The sequence below is a fragment of the Mobula hypostoma genome, chromosome 3 (genome assembly GCF_963921235.1).
Source record: "Mobula hypostoma chromosome 3, sMobHyp1.1, whole genome shotgun sequence".
Taxonomy (NCBI): domain Eukaryota; kingdom Metazoa; phylum Chordata; class Chondrichthyes; order Myliobatiformes; family Myliobatidae; genus Mobula; species Mobula hypostoma.
The window spans coordinates 169,358,761-169,376,998 of record NC_086099.1 but is presented as its reverse complement, the minus strand read 5'-3'; the positions used below and the strand labels follow the sequence as shown (position 1 = coordinate 169,376,998).

The following is an 18,238-nucleotide window of genomic DNA, read 5'->3' as shown; positions in this document are numbered from 1 at the left end:
GGCTCAGAAAGTTATGGATTTATAAGCATGCTCCTGAAAACAGTTCTCTCACTGTTTCTGCAGTAAAAAGTGATCTGTTATATTTTTATCAGTTTATTTCATATAAAGTTCAATTTCCAGCATTACCCTGAAGTTATATTCTGTGGTTATTACCTCTGCAATATCGGCAGAATGCAGAAGAATAAAGCGCTGATACACTAGTAATGTAGTTATAACTGTCATCTGCAGGCCATGTTTTCCAGTGCGTTGTCAACTCATCATTATTCTTGCACATCGATGGCGCTCTCATCCTTATATTTGTGTATTCCTGTCACAACCTCTGCAGGAGAAGTTGCCACATTTGATAATGAGACCCCGATCCTCCCCTCGAGTTCCCAGGATTCTGGTGAATTTCCAAGGTCTGATGAACTGACCAGACCCAGGTTGGAGATGCTGCTGTCTTGCGACTTACAGGGAAACACCAATGGGTCGGATCTTTCTGGAGAGGAACTTGCTGAAGATGAAAGGGTAACAGAAATGGACTGAAGAGGGGTTAGTGTGGCATCAGAATGTGGAGATATACACCTTACAGGTGGCAGGTGATCACCCTGGGGAGAGTAGCACATGGTGCGATGATGATCAGTTTCTATTGTTCTATGTGAAGTTATTCCAGTTCCTCGAGTATTGCAACATTGGTCACCTGCATCCAAAGACCACCTGGCTGGCTTGCTTGTGCTCTGTGATGGGTTTGCTACAGTGCAAGAAGCTGTTCCTCCCTGCATGTGAAAACAAGGCTGATGTGTTGTCCAATCTCTTCTTGTTTTCAAGTTGTCCAATGAGGAAGTCAGCTGAGCACCATGAACAGGCCAGAAAGGTGTGTTGTTTTGTGCTGCCAAGAGCCCTTCCAAGAGATGCATGACACTGTGTAGGTCTTTGCCTAATTGGGACACTTCTTGAGTTAGGTTATTCATCTGTTAAAATAAAATAATTGAAACATCATGTCACTACATTTCCCCAAACTATGTCAATCAAATTGGGAAAAAAGCATAAATTATTTACAGCTTTTTCTTATTACTGCATGTAGCTGCAACTCCAGTTTCCAGTCTCTGCTCTTTTTGACAAATTTGATCAAGTTTCTGTACTCTGCTGAGGGTAGAGATGCCTTGAGGTTAATTAGACATGTGTAAATCAAGAATGTTGCCAACATATTATTTGTCTACAGCTCATCTCTATACTGTACTATCTGAAATCTTCACTACCTTTGGAAAAATAATTAGTTTTGTTCCATGGATTGTCATAGGTTCATGACTGAAAATGATGACATACATTTGGATAACAGCAGGAGTGACACCACAGTCTGCCTCGTGTATGCATTTTGTTATTTTGACAGATGTCTCTGAGGTAAGTTTATCAAAGGATATGGATCAAAGGCTGACAAATTCAACTACGATCTAGATAAATGATTTGCATTTATACAATCCTTTTCACTGAATCTCTGCATTTCTAAATTCATTATAGCTAGGAAGTCCAGGGAAGGAAACGCAGTGCCAAATTGTGCATAGCAAGCTCCCACAAAGAAGAATGTGACAATGACCAGATAATCTGTTTCAGAGATTTTAATTGAATGATAAAGGACACAAAAAGGAATGCCATACCTTTTTTTTCAAAATACTGGCATGAATCTTCTTGCATTCAAGATGTGAAAAAGATCTCAGTTTAACAGTTCAGGTGAAAAAGATCACCATTGAGAAGTCATTCTTTAGAATACAGCACTCACTCAACAGTGGCTCAGAAGTGTTACTTTTAAGGTTTGAGTTCAATTCCATAAAGAGGGCTTTGAACAGATTCAGTAGGGGAAGGGAATTGGCTATGTGGAAAAAAATCCACTTTTCCATTCACAGAAACAAGCAGCTTTATATCTGTACAAATGGTCTCCAACATAGATTAGAACTGTATTTACCATTTGATGGTATCAGCATTGTGAAATTATTTCTTTGAATTATCACTTGTTATGCATACACTTTTAGGTTAAGAGACAGAGGTACATTGTATGCATCAACACTGGCATTGTATTTTCCCTCCTTTCAAACAATAACTTAAAACGGACAGATCTCTTAACTGATTGAAAACAGGGTCAGCTGACTTGATCCACAACAGGAACTCTGGAAGACTAAGTGGAGAAGGTGATATGATAGTGTATTACTGAAGGAGGCTCACTGTAGCCGGATAAAATCTTCCAGTGAGTCACCCAAATATTTGCCACCCATCCCCTTTTAAGAATGTGCCAACATTGTTTTTAAGGTTACTGCTGAATCTGGTTTCTAAATTTTCACCTGGATCATTATCGTTTGAACAATGAGCGTTTTCTCAAAGCCCAGCAAATAACCCAGCTTCACTGTCTATCCTTAGCATTTCCTATTACTGATTACCTTACTATTGAATCACTCGTTCTCTGCCCACAACAAACTTCCAGCACTGACCTCCTGAGCATCATCATCAGAGACATCCCAAAAGTTACAACCATCACATCCTAAACACAATTTTCTCTAACCAGAACTAGGCTTCCCTCAATCTCAAATTCTGCCTAGCCCTCAGATTACATCATCCTTGCCATCGTAATCTCAGTGGCTGCTCAGACTCAGGGCTATACTCACTCAGCTGAATACTCTTTCCCCAACAGGTATTGGCTTACTGTTCCTGCGTTGTAATCACCTTTCGGGAATTCTCTTCCCAAACAGACACAGTAAACTCGTTAAAACTATTTGGTGTTCAGAACAACACAGTTTTTTGTACTTCTCAATTATATTATTCCCCCATTACAAAGACAGGTGCGTAAAAAGGGCCTCGAGGATCACTGGGGACCCAAGTCACCCCAGCCACAAACTGTTCCAGCGGCTACCATCCGGGAAATGGCACCGCAGCAATAAAGCTACAACCAACAGATTCCGGGACAGCATCTTCCACAAGGCCATCAGACTGATTAATTCATGCTGACACAACTGTATTTCTAAGTTATATTGACTATCTTGTTGTAATTTATTAATAAATTACTATAAATTGCACATTGCACATTTAGACAGAGACATAATGTAAAGATTTTTACTCCTCAGGTATGTGAATGATGTAAGCAATAAAGACAATTCAATTCAAAATTCAATTCATTAACCCTTAATTATTGGTAATTTTTATACCTTATTGTCTATTCACAAGACAAGGATATGAAAATAAAATTAGAAAATGCCAGAAATATCCAACAGATCTGCTAATGTTGAGACAGAAAATGTGTGCTGCCTCAGAACAAGGTCTTTTTTGCCAAGGGATTCTCCAATGGAGAACTACTCTCTCTACAGATACTGCCTGACCTGAATATTTTCAGCTTTTCTTCTGTTCTGCCAATTATCTCATATATATCTCATATGTTCTCATGACACCTGGAGACCCTTCAGCCCATTGAGTCCATGTCAACCGCATCAATCCCCTTGCTCCAACCACTTCCAGGTAATCTATTCTCTCTCGCATGCCCATCATTTCCTCCCTGATTCTTCCACCTGCACATCAGGTACTTTACAGCTGTCAATTACCCAACTACGGCACATCTTTAGGTAAAGGGAGGGACCCAGAATACTGTACCTAGAACAACCCATATCAGAGGAAGAACGTGCAAGCCTTAATAAGGCAGTACTTTTGGTTTGGTGTTGCCAGATTTGAGGTGAGTGCCACACCTGAAGGATGAAATAATATCCCTTCTGATATATAAAAAAAAATTTGTCACCCTTCTGTCCTTTCTAACTGCAGCTGCGTCTCTAAAGTTCTTAAAGGGGTTGAACATCTGAAAACTAAAGCCCATCTTATCTACATCTGAAACACACCTTCTGCACATCCACACTTCTGAAATTGCTCTGATTAAATTCACCAAAGACACATGTTACCCCGGCCTGGCCTCCTCGACCTGCCACAGCTTGTGATGAAATTGATCACACTATCCTCTTCCCAATGTCTCTCCATTGTCATCCAACTAAAATGGATGGCTTTTTCCTGGTTCCCTTCATACCTACCCATTCTGAGTTAATGCCATTACTGGTTTCTTCCCCCTGTCCACATTGTTACTTTAGGTGCTTCCTAAGATCTATCATTTACCAACACATCTTAGTTGTCAATAACATTAGCTAAAAACACTGTGTCTACTTCCACAGGAATGCTAACAACACCCAGCTTTATATCACATTCAGCTCATTGGACATACCTCCCCAACAATCTCTAAATTGATTGACTATTTGAAACTTAATTTTAGTTGAGCATGTATTTCTTCCAGATAAATATTGGGCAGACTGAAATTATCATGCTTGAATACAGAACATCAACCAGTATAGTACAGGAATAGGCTCTTTGCCCACAAAGATTGCACTGAATTACATTTAATCTCTTCTGCCTGTACATGGCCATGTATAGCCCTCTATTCCTGCCTATTCATGTACCCATCTATCATTCTTTTCAACACAGCTATCATTTCTGCTTCACCAATACCTTGGCAGTCCACACCGGGCACCTACCACACTCTGGTTTAACATTTGCCCAGCGCATCTCCTTTAAATTTTCTCCCTCGTATTGTAAATACGTATCCTTAGGTACCTGACAGTACTACCTTGGGAAAAATATTTTTGACTGCTTAACCCAATCTATACCTTGCATAGTTCTAATATTTTCTATCAAGTCTCCAGTTAGCCTTTGATGCTTAAGTGAAAACAGTCCAAGTTTGTCCAATCTCTCCTTACAGTTTGTACTCTCTTATTGAGGCAGCATCTATATAAACCTCTTCTGCACCTTTTCCAAAAACAACATCTGAAGCTTTATCCTCATTACGTTAGAAACAATCGGTTTCTCTCTCCAGCCACAACTTCAACCTGGTCTCAGTTCATACACTGCTGAAATTCTCGACTTAAATTAAAAACAGTAAACTCTGAAAACACCCATCAAGCAAAGCAACATCTGTGGAAAGAGAAACAAACTTATCAGTTCAGGTGGAAAATCCTTTGTTGGAACAGTTCTTTCTTTGTCAGCCCAGGAACATAAGGAGTGCTGATATGCTTCTTCCTGAGTGACCCTACCAGCACTGAACCTTCAGCCATTAATATCCAGAGAGATTACAACTGACCAGAAACTTAACTGGGCCAGCTTCAACAAGAGGTTTCTTCTGTGGCAACTGACTTGATTCACTTCCTGACTCCTCAAGTCTGTTCATTACGTACAAATCAGAAATCAGAAGTATGATTGAACATTCTCCACATTAATAACTCTTAAAAGCTGATCTAATATTTAAAGATCTTCATCATTTTCTTTCTCCAAACACCAGTTTATGTGACGTGTGGATGTCTGTATCATGTCAATCCACTGAGTGACACAATGCAGACAAGAAACGGAATGGATTTATCTCCAATAAAGTGTAAAATGTGGTGAAATTAATTAATCCATATACTATGTTTGATTTCTGGCCTGTGCAAAAATAATTTTGTTGCTTGCTTGTACCTTTTCTCTATAAACTAATATCATGTTTCTGTTGTAATTGGGCCTTCTTTAAACATAGGAGGTAAGTTGGCTCCTTTAATCTCCCCAGGGACTGGAAATTCATTGGACCAGATCATGCTGGACCACGATTGCTGTCCATGGTTCCCTCATGCACATACTTACCTTTAGCTGGAAGGGCAGAAAACCAGCTGCTCTCTTCAGTGTCACCAGCCACAATGTGAAAGACCATAAACTCAGATGAGCCACTTCAAATGGAGGAGACATTTTTACTACTGGTGACAGATAGCACGGTACCAGGGTATCAAACTACACCATCAGGTGTTTCAGAAAACACTATAGAGATCCCTGTGCAGCAAGTGATGACTAATAATAATTTCTTCTTTCCTTCACACACACACACACACACACACACACACCCCCAATCCTAACACACACATACACTCCTACTATATATATCTATCTATATATATCTATATCTATCTACAGTATATATATCCAGACTTCAAAGGGGAAATGCATTCCAAACACCACCAAGTATTGAACATACAGAGGCTTCTGCAATACATCGAAGTTGAAGGACAATTTGTCTAATAACATGAGTGATGTCAGCACTGTAAAATCAACACAGAGCATTTCAGTACGTTTTACAGATAATTTCCTCTTGTAAGAGTTTGTGGTTTTTGCCACATGAAGTAGCCTGAATGCTAATCAGTGGGCTCTTGTGGCATCTTAGCTATTGTGAAATATCTACAAGGTACTGTCCCAGTCACTATACCATGTGTGAAAAGATATTCATGTGTAACACGCTGGTTCCGTTGGCTGCGTAAGTCTAGGGCAGACAATCTCCGGCCCCGCCAAACGTGGGAGATTGAAGTGCAGGCTCCCGAATCCCATTGTTTGTGCGGATGCTGCGTGATTTGTTCCCGTTACAAAACAGTAGCACGGAATAACAGCGAGTACACCACATCCAGTAGAAGATTTAGCTTTATAATTCTTAATTTGACCAAAGGGTTAGTAAAGAAAAAAAAAGAAAAGGGCCCATTTTAAAGAAACAGTCTGATGTGCACAAGTTGGAGCTCACAGCTTCTCCTTCGCCAATCCTCCTTCGAGCTCCCCAGGCTTCATCGAATCATGGCCCCACTCCAGGTCGAGTCCTATGATCTCTTCTCTCCCTTCACCTCCCACCAAACCAAAGACCCAGCTCACACCGGTGTCAGGTGCTCAACACAAAAACACACTCTCTCCATTGGACAGCTCACATTCCAAAGCACCCGTTATCACTAACCATAACCCAAACACTGCTTCTACAGAATGACCATTACATTAGCAGTGAAACCTTTCCCAGGGTGTTACACTGGTTGGCACCCTGTCGGCACTAAGGCCTAAGAGAAATTGGTTGTTCAACAAATTAGAAGCCTTGTTCCTCTCACCCCACCTTTGTCCTTGCATTAATTTTCCTAAACATTTTACCCTTCCCAATTTTACAACGGATTTACCACATGAAAGTAATCCCAAGGGCATAATCTTAAAATACAGCCTTAATATATAACCTGTTTTAAGCTGTGTTTCTGCACTCTGACTTTAAAGAGAGCAGGATGCAGGCCATATATAAAGCAATTGATGCCCATATCCATTCAGTACCCAGCTTGACCAATATCGATGAGATATTGGAGCTTGTATCTGACAGACAACACAAGCAAAATGTTGGAGGAACTCAGCAGGTCAGGCAGCACCAATGGAAGGAAAGGAAGGGACTGGAAAAGAAGGGAAGGGGGGCAAAGGCCAGAATAAAAGACAAAGGGGTGGGGGGGAGGAGAACAAGCAGGTAGGAAATAGGTGACATCCAGGATCTCCTGGTGGCCACGCATTTCAATTCCACTTCCCATTCCTACACTGTCGACCACTTCTGCTACTGCTACAATGAGGCCAGGTACAGTTTGGAGAAGCAACACCTCATCTTGGTAGCCTCCAACCTGATGGCATCAACATCAGTTTCTCTAACTTCTGGGAACCACTCCTCTTTGTCTTCCACTACCACCACCCCCACCTGCCACTTTGTTTTCCCTCATTATGGTGATCTTCTCATCTCTTCTCTCCCTTTATCTCACCCATCATCTCCCTCTGGTTCCCCACCTCCTTCTCTTTATTCTTTGGTATACTGTCCTCTCCTGTCAGATTCCTTCTCTTCCACCTTTCACCTCCCAGCTTCTCACATCATTCCCTTTCAACCTCCTCCCCACCCATTTATCTTCCCCCCCTCACCTGGACTCACATATTACCTGCAAGCTTGTGCTCCTCTCCCTCCACCCTGCTTTTTTTTGTGGTTGTGCCAAAGGTAGATAAATCATCTGGATTAGATGGTGTACACCCCAGAGTTCTGAAAGAAGTGGCAGAAGAGATCATGGAGGCATTATTAATGATCTGTCAAGAATTACTAGATTCTGGAATGGTTGCAGAAGACTGGAAAATTGCAAAGGCACTACACTCTTCAAGAAGGGAGAGAGGCAGAAGAAAGGAAACTATAAACCAGTTAGTCTGACCTCCATGGTTGGGAAGATGTTGGAGTTGATTATTAAGGATGAGGTCTCGGAGTACTTGGAGTCATATGTTAAAATGCGTCTGTTGGAATTCTTTGAAGAAATAACAAGCAGGATAGACAAAGGAGAATCAGTTGATGTTGTGTACTTGGATTTTCAGAAGGCCTTTAACAGGGTGCTATACATGAGTCTGCTTAACAAGCTCAGAGCCCATGGCACTACGGAAAAAAAATTAGCATGTTTAAAACAGTGGCTGATTGGCAGGAGGTAAAGACTGGGAATAAAGAGAGCCTTTTGTGGCTGGCTGCCGGTGATTAGTGGTATTTCTCAGGGGTTTGTGTTGGGATTGATTCTTTTTATGTTATATGTTAATGATTTGGATGATGGAATTGATGGCTTTGTTGCAAAGTTTGCACACGATATGAAGATAGATGGAGGGGAATTTAGCTTTGAGGAATTAGAGAGGCTACAGAAGGACGAGGACAGATTAGGAGAATGAGCAAAGAAAAGGCAGATGGAATGCAGTGTGGAAATGTATGGTCATGCACTTTGGTAGAAAAAATGAAAGGGTTGACTGTTTTCTAAATGGACAGAAAATAGAAAAAAAAACTGAGGTGCAAAAGGATTTGGGAGTCCTTGTGCAGGATTCCCTAAAGGTTAATTTGCAGGTTGAGTTTGTGGTGAGGAATGAAAATGCAATGTTAACATTCTTTTTAAGAGGTATAGAATACAAAAGCAAGGATATAATGTTGAGACTTTAAAAGCACTGGTGAGGCCACCCTTGGAGTACTTGAGCAGTTTTGAGCTCCATATCTTAAAAAGGAGTGCTGAAACTGGACAGAGTTCAAAGGAGATTCACGAAAATGATTCCAAGATTAAATGTCTTGTCATATGAAGAGTGTTTGATGGCTCTGGGCCTGTATTCACTGAAATTCAGAAGAATGAGGGATGATCTCATTGAAACCTATCAAATGGTGAAAGGTCTTGATAAAGTGGATGTGAAAAGGATGTTTTCTGTGGTGAGAGAGTCTAACACCAGAGGTCACAGCCTCAGAATAAGAGGGGCGTCTTTTAGATTGGAGATTAGGAGGAATTTCTTTAGCCAGAGAGCGGTGAATCTGTGGAATTCGTTGCCACAGCTACCTGTGGAGGCCAAGTATTTATGTCTAGTTAAGGCAGAGTTTGAAAGATTCTTGATCGGTCAGGGATAAAAGAATATTGGGAGAAGGCAGGAGATTGGGGCTGAGAGGAAATTTGGATCAGCCATGATGAAATGGCAGAGGAGACTTGATGGGCCAAATGGTCTAATTCTGCTCCTATACTTGCTGGTCTTATATGGTCTCTCCCTTTCCAGTCCTGATGAAGGGTTTCGGCCTGAAATGTCAACTGTTCATTTCCCTCCATAGGTGCTGCCTAACCTGTTGAGTTCCTCCAGCTGTCCTGTGATTTGCTCAAGATGTCCATCATCTGTAGAAGCTCTTGTGATTTATATCTGGCAGGTTGTTATATGAGCACCCTAATAGCCCGCATACTTCAAACAATTTTAAACATTTACTGTGTATCATGAGAAATATATGAGTACTCAACTGGTTCCTGCAGTGAAAAACAAAATAAGCTAACTCTGTGTTCTTTTAAACTATATCCCTTATTTAACCAAATTGTTCCAAAGCATTAGAAATCAAGTCTTTGATAATTTCACACCAAAGCAAATGCATTTGGAGGGAAATGAAAAATGTATGCAAACAAAAAAAATACAACTTGAAATATTTCATGTGACTTTGTAAATCCTTTGGAAATGTGCCCTTTAGATTCCATCTGCTAAGTGTACAGCTGGAGCAAGGAGACCTGTGGAGCAACTTCTGCTTCAGATAATTTATCAAATTTTTACAACCTAAACTACACAGCAATCATCCTTCAAAGTTTTCTTTTTCTGTTCAGAGAAAGCAGAATTCAGCATGCAAGTTAGTCCTTCATGTGATCTCAGTTTATATGAGGCACATGAGTGCAAGATTTTTGAGCTCAGAATATAAAAATGCAGATTCAAGCTAAGGTACCATTGAATGCATCAATGTGTCTATAAATTTTGGGGTGAAGTGCCTGAGTTCATTTCTCTTTCACTCCTGACGTCTTGGTTTCAGATGAATCTGAGATTAATGATACATTTCCTCACTTTGCTTCTGGTAAATGACTCACATTGCTGTAGTTTTGTTATGTAGATGGGACATTTCGGAATTCCCAGCAATCAAATGAACAGAGCTATTTCCTACCAGTTCTTTATAAGAATTCTTATAATTTAACTAATTAAGTATTTGAAGGATCCATATTTAAAACCATACAGTCCTGATCAAGTAACAAAATATAAAATATATCAGAATATCCTGGCATTGAAAGAATGAAGATGGAAGTCCATTATTGACTTTTGCCAGACTTAACCTAAAAGCAAGGTAAAAATGATCACTCAAATTTCCACATTAATCAAAATGTTCTGCTCTAGCAGCACATATTAAATAATTAATGTCATATAATATTTGGATTGCCAGTTATACAGTGTCAAATAAAGGAAAGCTTCAGCTGTAATGCTTGAACTTTAAGGCCAAATGAACCAGAAAGCAACCCTATCAACACATTTAATATCCTTAACCCAGTCAGCAATTGCAAGCACAATGAGGTGAAATGAGCTTACAGCTAGTGAAATGCATCACATTTAATTACACCATGGTTACAGGAAGTTTTTACCATGAACACTGCCAGGCTGGAGCACTATGTAATGATCGACATTGCACATTAATTTTGAGAAATTTACAGTTTCAGGTATAAAAGTGGCTGTGCAAACAGTGCATCTGCAATACAGATTATCCATGTATATCTGGACAGGCAGCATGTAGGGGCCAAGTTATGCTGTTCACTAGCCAATGGTTCTCAAACATAGCACATTAGAACAGTAAAGGACAGGAACAGACCATTTGACCAACAATGTTGTGCTAAACTAATTAAATTAGTAACCAATGCCCAACTAAACTAATCCCTTCTGCCTACACAATGTCCATATCGGTCCATTGCAACACACATAAAATGCTGGAGGAACTCAGCTGGTCAGGCAGCATCTATGCTTTGGATTTCCAGCATCTGCAGACTTTCTCATGTTTATCCATTTCCTGTAAGTTCTATATGAGAGCCTCTTTCATTTTTGCCTTCAACACCATCCCCGGCAGTGCATTCCCTGTGTAAAAATCTTGCCCCACACATCTCCTTTGAACACCCCCCCCCCCACCTTAAATGTATGTCGTCGGGTGTGAGGCACTTCAACCCTAAGGAAAAGATATTGGCTGCCTACTCTATCGATCCCTGTCATAATTTTATAAAACTATACTTGATCCCCCCTCAGACCCTACCACTCTAGAGAGGAAACCCCCAAATTTGCCCAATCTCTTCTTATAGCATGTGTCCTGTAATCCAGGCAATATCCTGGTAAATTTCTTTTATACCCTTTTCAAAGCCTCCACATCCTCCCTATAATGGGGAACTCAGAACCTAATGTCATATTCAAGATGTGGCTGAACTAGACTTTTATAAAGTTGCAACATAATGTTCACGCTTTCTAATTCAATTCCTTGATTAATAAGGGCAAGGATGGCATATGCTTTCTTTAGCATCCTATCAACATATGACCCCACATGCAGGGGAAATAGGGACTTGAACTTGGACAAAATCCTGCTGTATATCAAACACTGTTAAGTACCCTGGAACCTGATTCTTAATAATGGACTCTAACAAGTCTACAATGTCCTGATTTTTTTTGCTTCTCATCCTTCTTAAAGAGTGGATTGACATTTGTGATTTTCCAGTACTGTAGAAACATTCTTGACTCTAGTGATTCATACAAGATTGCTATTAATGTCTCCTTTATCACTTTAGCTACCACTTTCAAAACAACGGGTTGTAGTCCATCCAGTCCAGGTGATTTATCCGCCTTCAGACTTTTCAGCTTCCCAGGCTTCTTCTCATTGCTAATTGCAACTATGTTTGATTCTGCACCTTGACTCTCTCAAATTTTTGTCATGTTGTTAGTGTCTTCCGTAGTGAAGATTATTGCAAAATATGTTAACACAAGGAAATCTGCAGATGCTGGAAATTCAAGCAACACACACAAAATGCTGGTGGAACGCAGCAGGCCAGACAGCATCCATACGAAGAAGCACAGTCGATGTTTCAGGCCGAGACCCTTCGGCCTGAAATGACGACTGTGCTTCTTCCTAATGAGGATGATTCCTGGAATGCAGGGGCTAACATATGAGGAGCGTCTGTCAGCTCTTGGATTGTATTCATTAGAGTATAGAAGAATGAGAGGGATCTCATAGAAATGTTTCGAATGTTGAAAAGATTGGACAGAGTAGATGTGGAAAGATTGTTTTCCTTGGTGGGTGAGTCCAGGACAAGAGGCCATAGTCTTAGGATTCGAGGGTACCCAGTTGAAACAGAGATGAGGAGAAATTTTTTTAGCCAGAGGGTCGTGGATTTGTGGAATTCGTTGCCACATACGGCTGTGGAGGCCCGATCATTGAGGGTGTTTAAGGAGGAGATTGACAGGTATCTCATTAGTCAGGGTATGAAGGGATATGGGGAAAAAGCCGGAAATTGGAACTAGATGGGTGAATAGTTTAGCTCATGGGGGAGCTGCAGAGCAGACTCGATGGGCCGAATGGTCTACTTCTGCTCCTTTGTCTTGTGATATCTAACAGTCTCTTAAATGTTCATAATGTATCTATTTCTATCACCACCCCTGGCAGCCTACATTTATTAATCTCTGTAAAAAATCCACCTTTGACATCTCCCTATACTTTTCTTCAATCACCTGAAAATCATAAACACAAGAGATTCTGCAGGTACTGGAAATCCTGAGCAACATATAAACAAAATGCTGGAGGAGCTCAGCAGGTCAGACAGCACCTTCAGAAAGATGAAGGGTCTCGGCCCGAAATATCAACTTTATTTCATTCCATAGATGCTGCCTGACCTGCTGAATTACTCCAGCATTTGCTAAAATTATGTCCTCTTGAATTAGCTATTTCTGCCTTGGGAGAAAGGCAAGGCCTATACCTCTTATTGTCTTATACACTTTTATCAAGTCACTACTCATCCTTCTTCACTTTAAAGAGAAAAGCCCTAGCTCACTCAACCTATCCTCATAAGACACGCTCTTTAATTCAGGCAGCACCCTGGTAAATTTCCTCTGCACCCTCTCTAAAGCTCCCAGATCCTCCCTATAATGAGATTACCAGAACTGACCAGAATGTTCTAAGCAGAGATTTATAGACTTGCAAAATTACCTCACGGCTCTTGAACTCAATCCCCTGACTAAGGAAGGATAGCACACTATCTGCCTTCTTGACAACCCTATCAACTTGTGCAACAATTTTGAGAGAATCTATGGACTTGGAGTCCAGGATCCCTCTGTTCCTCACACTGCCATTAACTCTGTACTCTGGCTTCAATTTTGACCATACAAAGTGAAACACTTCACACTTCTTTGGATTGAATGCTATCTACCACTTAACCAATCTCTGCATCCTAACAACATCCCATTGTAACCTAAAACAAACTTCTCCACTTTCCACAACACCACCAACCTTCATGTCATCTGCAAACTTACCAGCTTTCAGTCCTTCCATTGGATTTTAAAAGCTTTCTAGTTTTCTAGCTTCCTGCTAGTTTTTGCCATATTGCATGACCTCTATTTTGCATTGGTGCTGTCTTTGAGTTCTCTTGTCAGACATGATTGCCTCATCCACCCTTTAGTATACTTCTTCTTTGGAATGAAATGATACTGCACCTTCTGGATTTCTCTCAGAAACTCCTGCTATTACTGTCCCACTGTCATCCCTGCTGAATGAAATAAGGTTGATATTTTGACCCCTCCCAAACAACTCTGGCCAGCTTCTCTCTCATGTCTCTGTAGTTACCTTTACTCAATTGTAATACTGAAGCATATGATTTTAGCTTCTCCCTTTCAGACTCCAAGGATAATTCTATCATGTTATGATCACTATCTCCTAAGGCTTCCTTTACCTTAAGCTCCCTAATCAAATTTGGTTCATTGCACAACACGAAATCCAGAACGGAATTTTCCCTTGTGCCACAAGCTGCCTTAAAACAAACATCTCAGATATATTCTACAAATTCCTTCTCTTGGGATCCAGTTCCAACCTGACTTTCCACGTCTATCTGCATAACAACTATAACAATGCCTTTCTTACATGCTTGTTCTATCATCAGATGATAAATGTTATAAACAAAAGAAAATTTGCGATGTTGGAAATCCAAGCAACACACACAAAATGCTGCAGGGACTCAGCAGGCCAGGCAGCATCTATGGAAAAGAGTAAACAGTCGATATATTAGATGAGACCCTTCATCCTAATGCCTGGCCTGCTGAGTTTCCACAGTATTTTGTGATAAAGGTTATAAAGTGATTTAGAACATTGAACATAGGACATAGAAAATCTATAGCACATTACAGGCCCTTCGGCCCACAATGTTGTGCCGATCATGTAACCTACTCTAGAAGCTGCCTGGAATTTCCCTACCGCATAGCCCTCTATTTTTCTGTGCTCCACGTACTTACCTAAGAGTCTCTTAAAAGATCCTATTGTATCCACCTCTACCACCTTTGGTGGCATTGCTTTCCATGCACCCGCCACTGTCTGTGTGAAAACCTTACCCCTGACATCCCCCTTGTACCTTCTTCCAAACACCCTGAACTATACCCCCTCATGTTAGCCATTTCAGCCCCGGGAATAAACCTCTGGCTAGTCACATGATCAATGCCCCTCATCATCTTATACACCTCTATCAGGTCACATCTCATCCTCAATCGTTCCAAGGAGAAAAGGCCAAGTTCAGTTAACCTATTCTCATAAGCACCCTCTCCAATCCAGGCAACGTCCTTTAAATTTCCTCTACGCTCTCTCCATAGTATCCACATCCTTCTTGTAATGAGGTGACCAGAACTGAACACAGTACTCCAAGTGGGGTCTAACTAAGGTCTTTTATAGCTGTAACATTACCTCACGGCTCTTGAACCCAATCCCACGTTTGATGAAGGCCAACACACCATATGCCTTCTTAACCACACTGTCAATCTGCGCAGCAGCTTTGTGTGTCTTATGGACATGGACCCAAGATCTCACTGATCCTCCACACTGCCAAGAGTCTTACCATTATTATTATATTCTGTCTTCAAGTTTGACCTCTCGAAATGAACTACTTCACACTTATCTGGATTGAATGCTATATGCCACTTCTTAGCCTAGTTCTGCATCCTATTGTAACCTCTGACAACCCTCCAGACTACAACTATTGTGTCATCAGCAAACTTACTAACCCACCCTTCTATTTTCACATCCAGGTCATTTTTAAAAGCACAAAGAGGAGCGTTCCCAGAACAGATCCCTGCAGACCACCACTGGTCACCATCCTCCATGCAGAATATGAACCATCCACAACCACCCTTTGCCTTCTATGGTCAAGCCAATTCTGGATCCAGAAAGCAAGGTCTCCTTGGATCCCATGCCTTATTATCTTCTGAATGAGCCTTTTATGGGGAACCTTATCAAATGCCTTGCTGAAATCCATATACACTACATCCACTGCACTACCTTCATCAATGTGTTTTGTTACATCCTCAAAGAATTCAATCAGGTTTGTATGGCATGACCTGTGCTTGACAAAGCCATGCTGACTATCCCTAATCAGATTATGTCTCTCCAAATGCTCATAAATCCTGCCTCTCAGGATCTTCTCCAACAACTTGCCCACCACTGAAGTAAGACTCACTGGTCTATAATTTCCTGGGTTATCTCTACTCCCTTTCTTGAACAAGGGAACGATGTTTGCAACCTTCCAAACCACTGGTACTTCTCTCATCCCTATTGATGATGCAAAGATCATCGCCAGAGGCTCAGCAATCTCCTCCCTCACTTCCCATAGTAGTCTGAGGTATATCTTGTCTGGTCCTGGTGACTTATCTAACTTTATACCCTTCAAAAGCTCCAGCACATCTTTCTTAATGTCTATACACTCAGGTGTTTCAGTCTGCTGTAAGTCATCCCCACAAATGCCAGAGTCCTTTTCACTGGTGAATACTGAAGCAAAGTATTCATTAATTACCTTCACTACCTCCTCCGGCTCCATGTACATGTTTCCACTCTCGCTCCTGATTGGTCCTCTTCTCACACGGCTTATCCTCTTGCTTTTCACATACTTGCAGAATGCCTTAGGGGTTTCCTTAATTCTGCTTGCCAAGGCCTTCTCATGGCTCCTTCTAGCTCGCCTAGTTTCATTCTTGAGCTTCTTCCTGGCACCCTTGTAATTTTCTAGAGTTCTAACAGTACCTAGTTTCTTGAACATTTCGTAAGCTCTTCTTTTCTTCTAGATTTTGTACATCCTTTGTACAACATGGTTCTTTCACCCTACCATCCTTCCCATGCCTCAATGAAACATACCTATGCAGAACGCCATGCAAAGTTTCCCTGAACATTTGCCACATTTCTGCCGTGCATATCCCTGCGAACATTTATGTCCCCAAGTTCCTGCCTAATATCATCATATTTCCCCCTACCCCAATTAAATGTTTTCTCAAATTGTCTGCTCCTATCCCTCTCCAGTGCTCTTGCAAAGGAGATAGAGTTGTGATCACTACTTTCAAAATGCTCTCCCATCAAGAGATCTGACACCTGACCAGGTTCATTTCTCAATACCAGATCAAGTACAGCCTCTCCTCTATTTCAGGGGTCCCCAACCTTTTTCACACTGCGGACCGGTTTCATATTGACAATATTCTTGCGGACCGGCCGACCGGGGGTTGCCAACGGCCAAGAGTAGCAGTCAAATACGCTGGGTTTTCCCCGAGAAACACTACAATGACCACGAAGCCTTGCGCGGGCACCAGTGCGCATGCGTGTATGATTTTTCTTCCACAAATCGTTTTTTGCGATTCTTTTCCGTGGGAGGGGGAGGGGGGGTGTTAATCATGACCGGAATACAGATGATAATTAGCTAATACACTCAATTTCGTTTCTAAAAGGTTTTATCTAACGAATTTAATATTAAACACACAGCGCATATTTTCCTCACATTAATATAGTGATAAGTCAATTATCAGGCGAGGACGGGAGCTTGAAGTAAATGTTGAACGAACTTTCAGTAGAAGTGGCAGAGGCAGGTTCGATATTATCATTTAAAGAAAAATTGGATAGGTATATGGACAGGAAAGGAATGGAGGGTTGTGGGCTGAGTGCAGGTCGGTGGGACTAGGTGAGAGTACCGTTCAGCACGGACTAGAAGGGCAGAGATGGCCTGTTTCCGTGCTGTAATTGTTATATAGTTATATAAGTCAATAGCATCATAACATTTTAAGTATCGTTTGGATATTAAACACGCAGCACATATTTTCCCCGTATGAACATATAAAATCATTGCAACACACCAATATCGCTGAAACAGTGGGAGCCCTGGGATTGTTTTCCTGCAACAAGACGGTCCTATTTAGGGGTGATGGGAGACAGCGATACTCGAAGGGGATTCCTTATGTTCAGTCTATTCTGCAATTTAGTTTTCGTTGCATTCATTGCAGAGATATGTTGGAAATGGAAGCAACGTTTTCAGTGCTTCCGTGGCTATCTCAGGATAGTTAGCCTTGACTTTGATCCGGAATGTCGGCAGAGATGTTATGTCAAACATACTTTTCAGCCCGCTGTCATTTGCAAGCTCGAGGAGTTGACCTTCTTCCCACGCTGACATGGATGACACGCGGGTAATGACCTCGCATATGTGTAACGGCTCAACAGTGGGCATAACAGGGAATGAAGAAAGGTGCAGCTGACTCCTATCGCCAAATCATATCGTTTCCTCGCGGCCCGGTGGTTGGGGACCGCTGCTCTAGTTGGCTTATCTACATATTACATCAGGAAACCTTCCTGAACACACCTAACAAACTCCACCCCATCTAAATCCCTTGGTCTAAGGAGATGCCAGTCAATATTAGGAAGGTTAAAACCACCCATCACAACAACCTCTATTATTATTGCACTGTTCCAGAATCTGCCTCCCTATCTGCTCCTTGATATCCCTGTTACTGTTGGGGGGGGAGTCTATAAAATACCCAGTAGAGTTCTTGCCTCCTTCCTGTTTCTGACATCAAC

At 41.3% G+C, this 18,238-nt stretch overlaps 1 protein-coding gene across 1 annotated transcript in view; it reads right to left on the bottom strand.

Moving 5' to 3' along the window:
* Window positions 1-260: 260 nt before the first annotated feature.
* Window positions 261-18,238, bottom strand: part of kcnh8 (potassium voltage-gated channel, subfamily H (eag-related), member 8) — a 460,036-nt gene continuing 442,058 nt past the window's right edge. Inside the window, exon 16 of the mRNA XM_063042495.1 lies at window positions 261-950. Coding sequence (XP_062898565.1) covers window positions 261-950 — 690 coding nt within the window. The remainder of the gene's footprint in view (window positions 951-18,238) is intronic.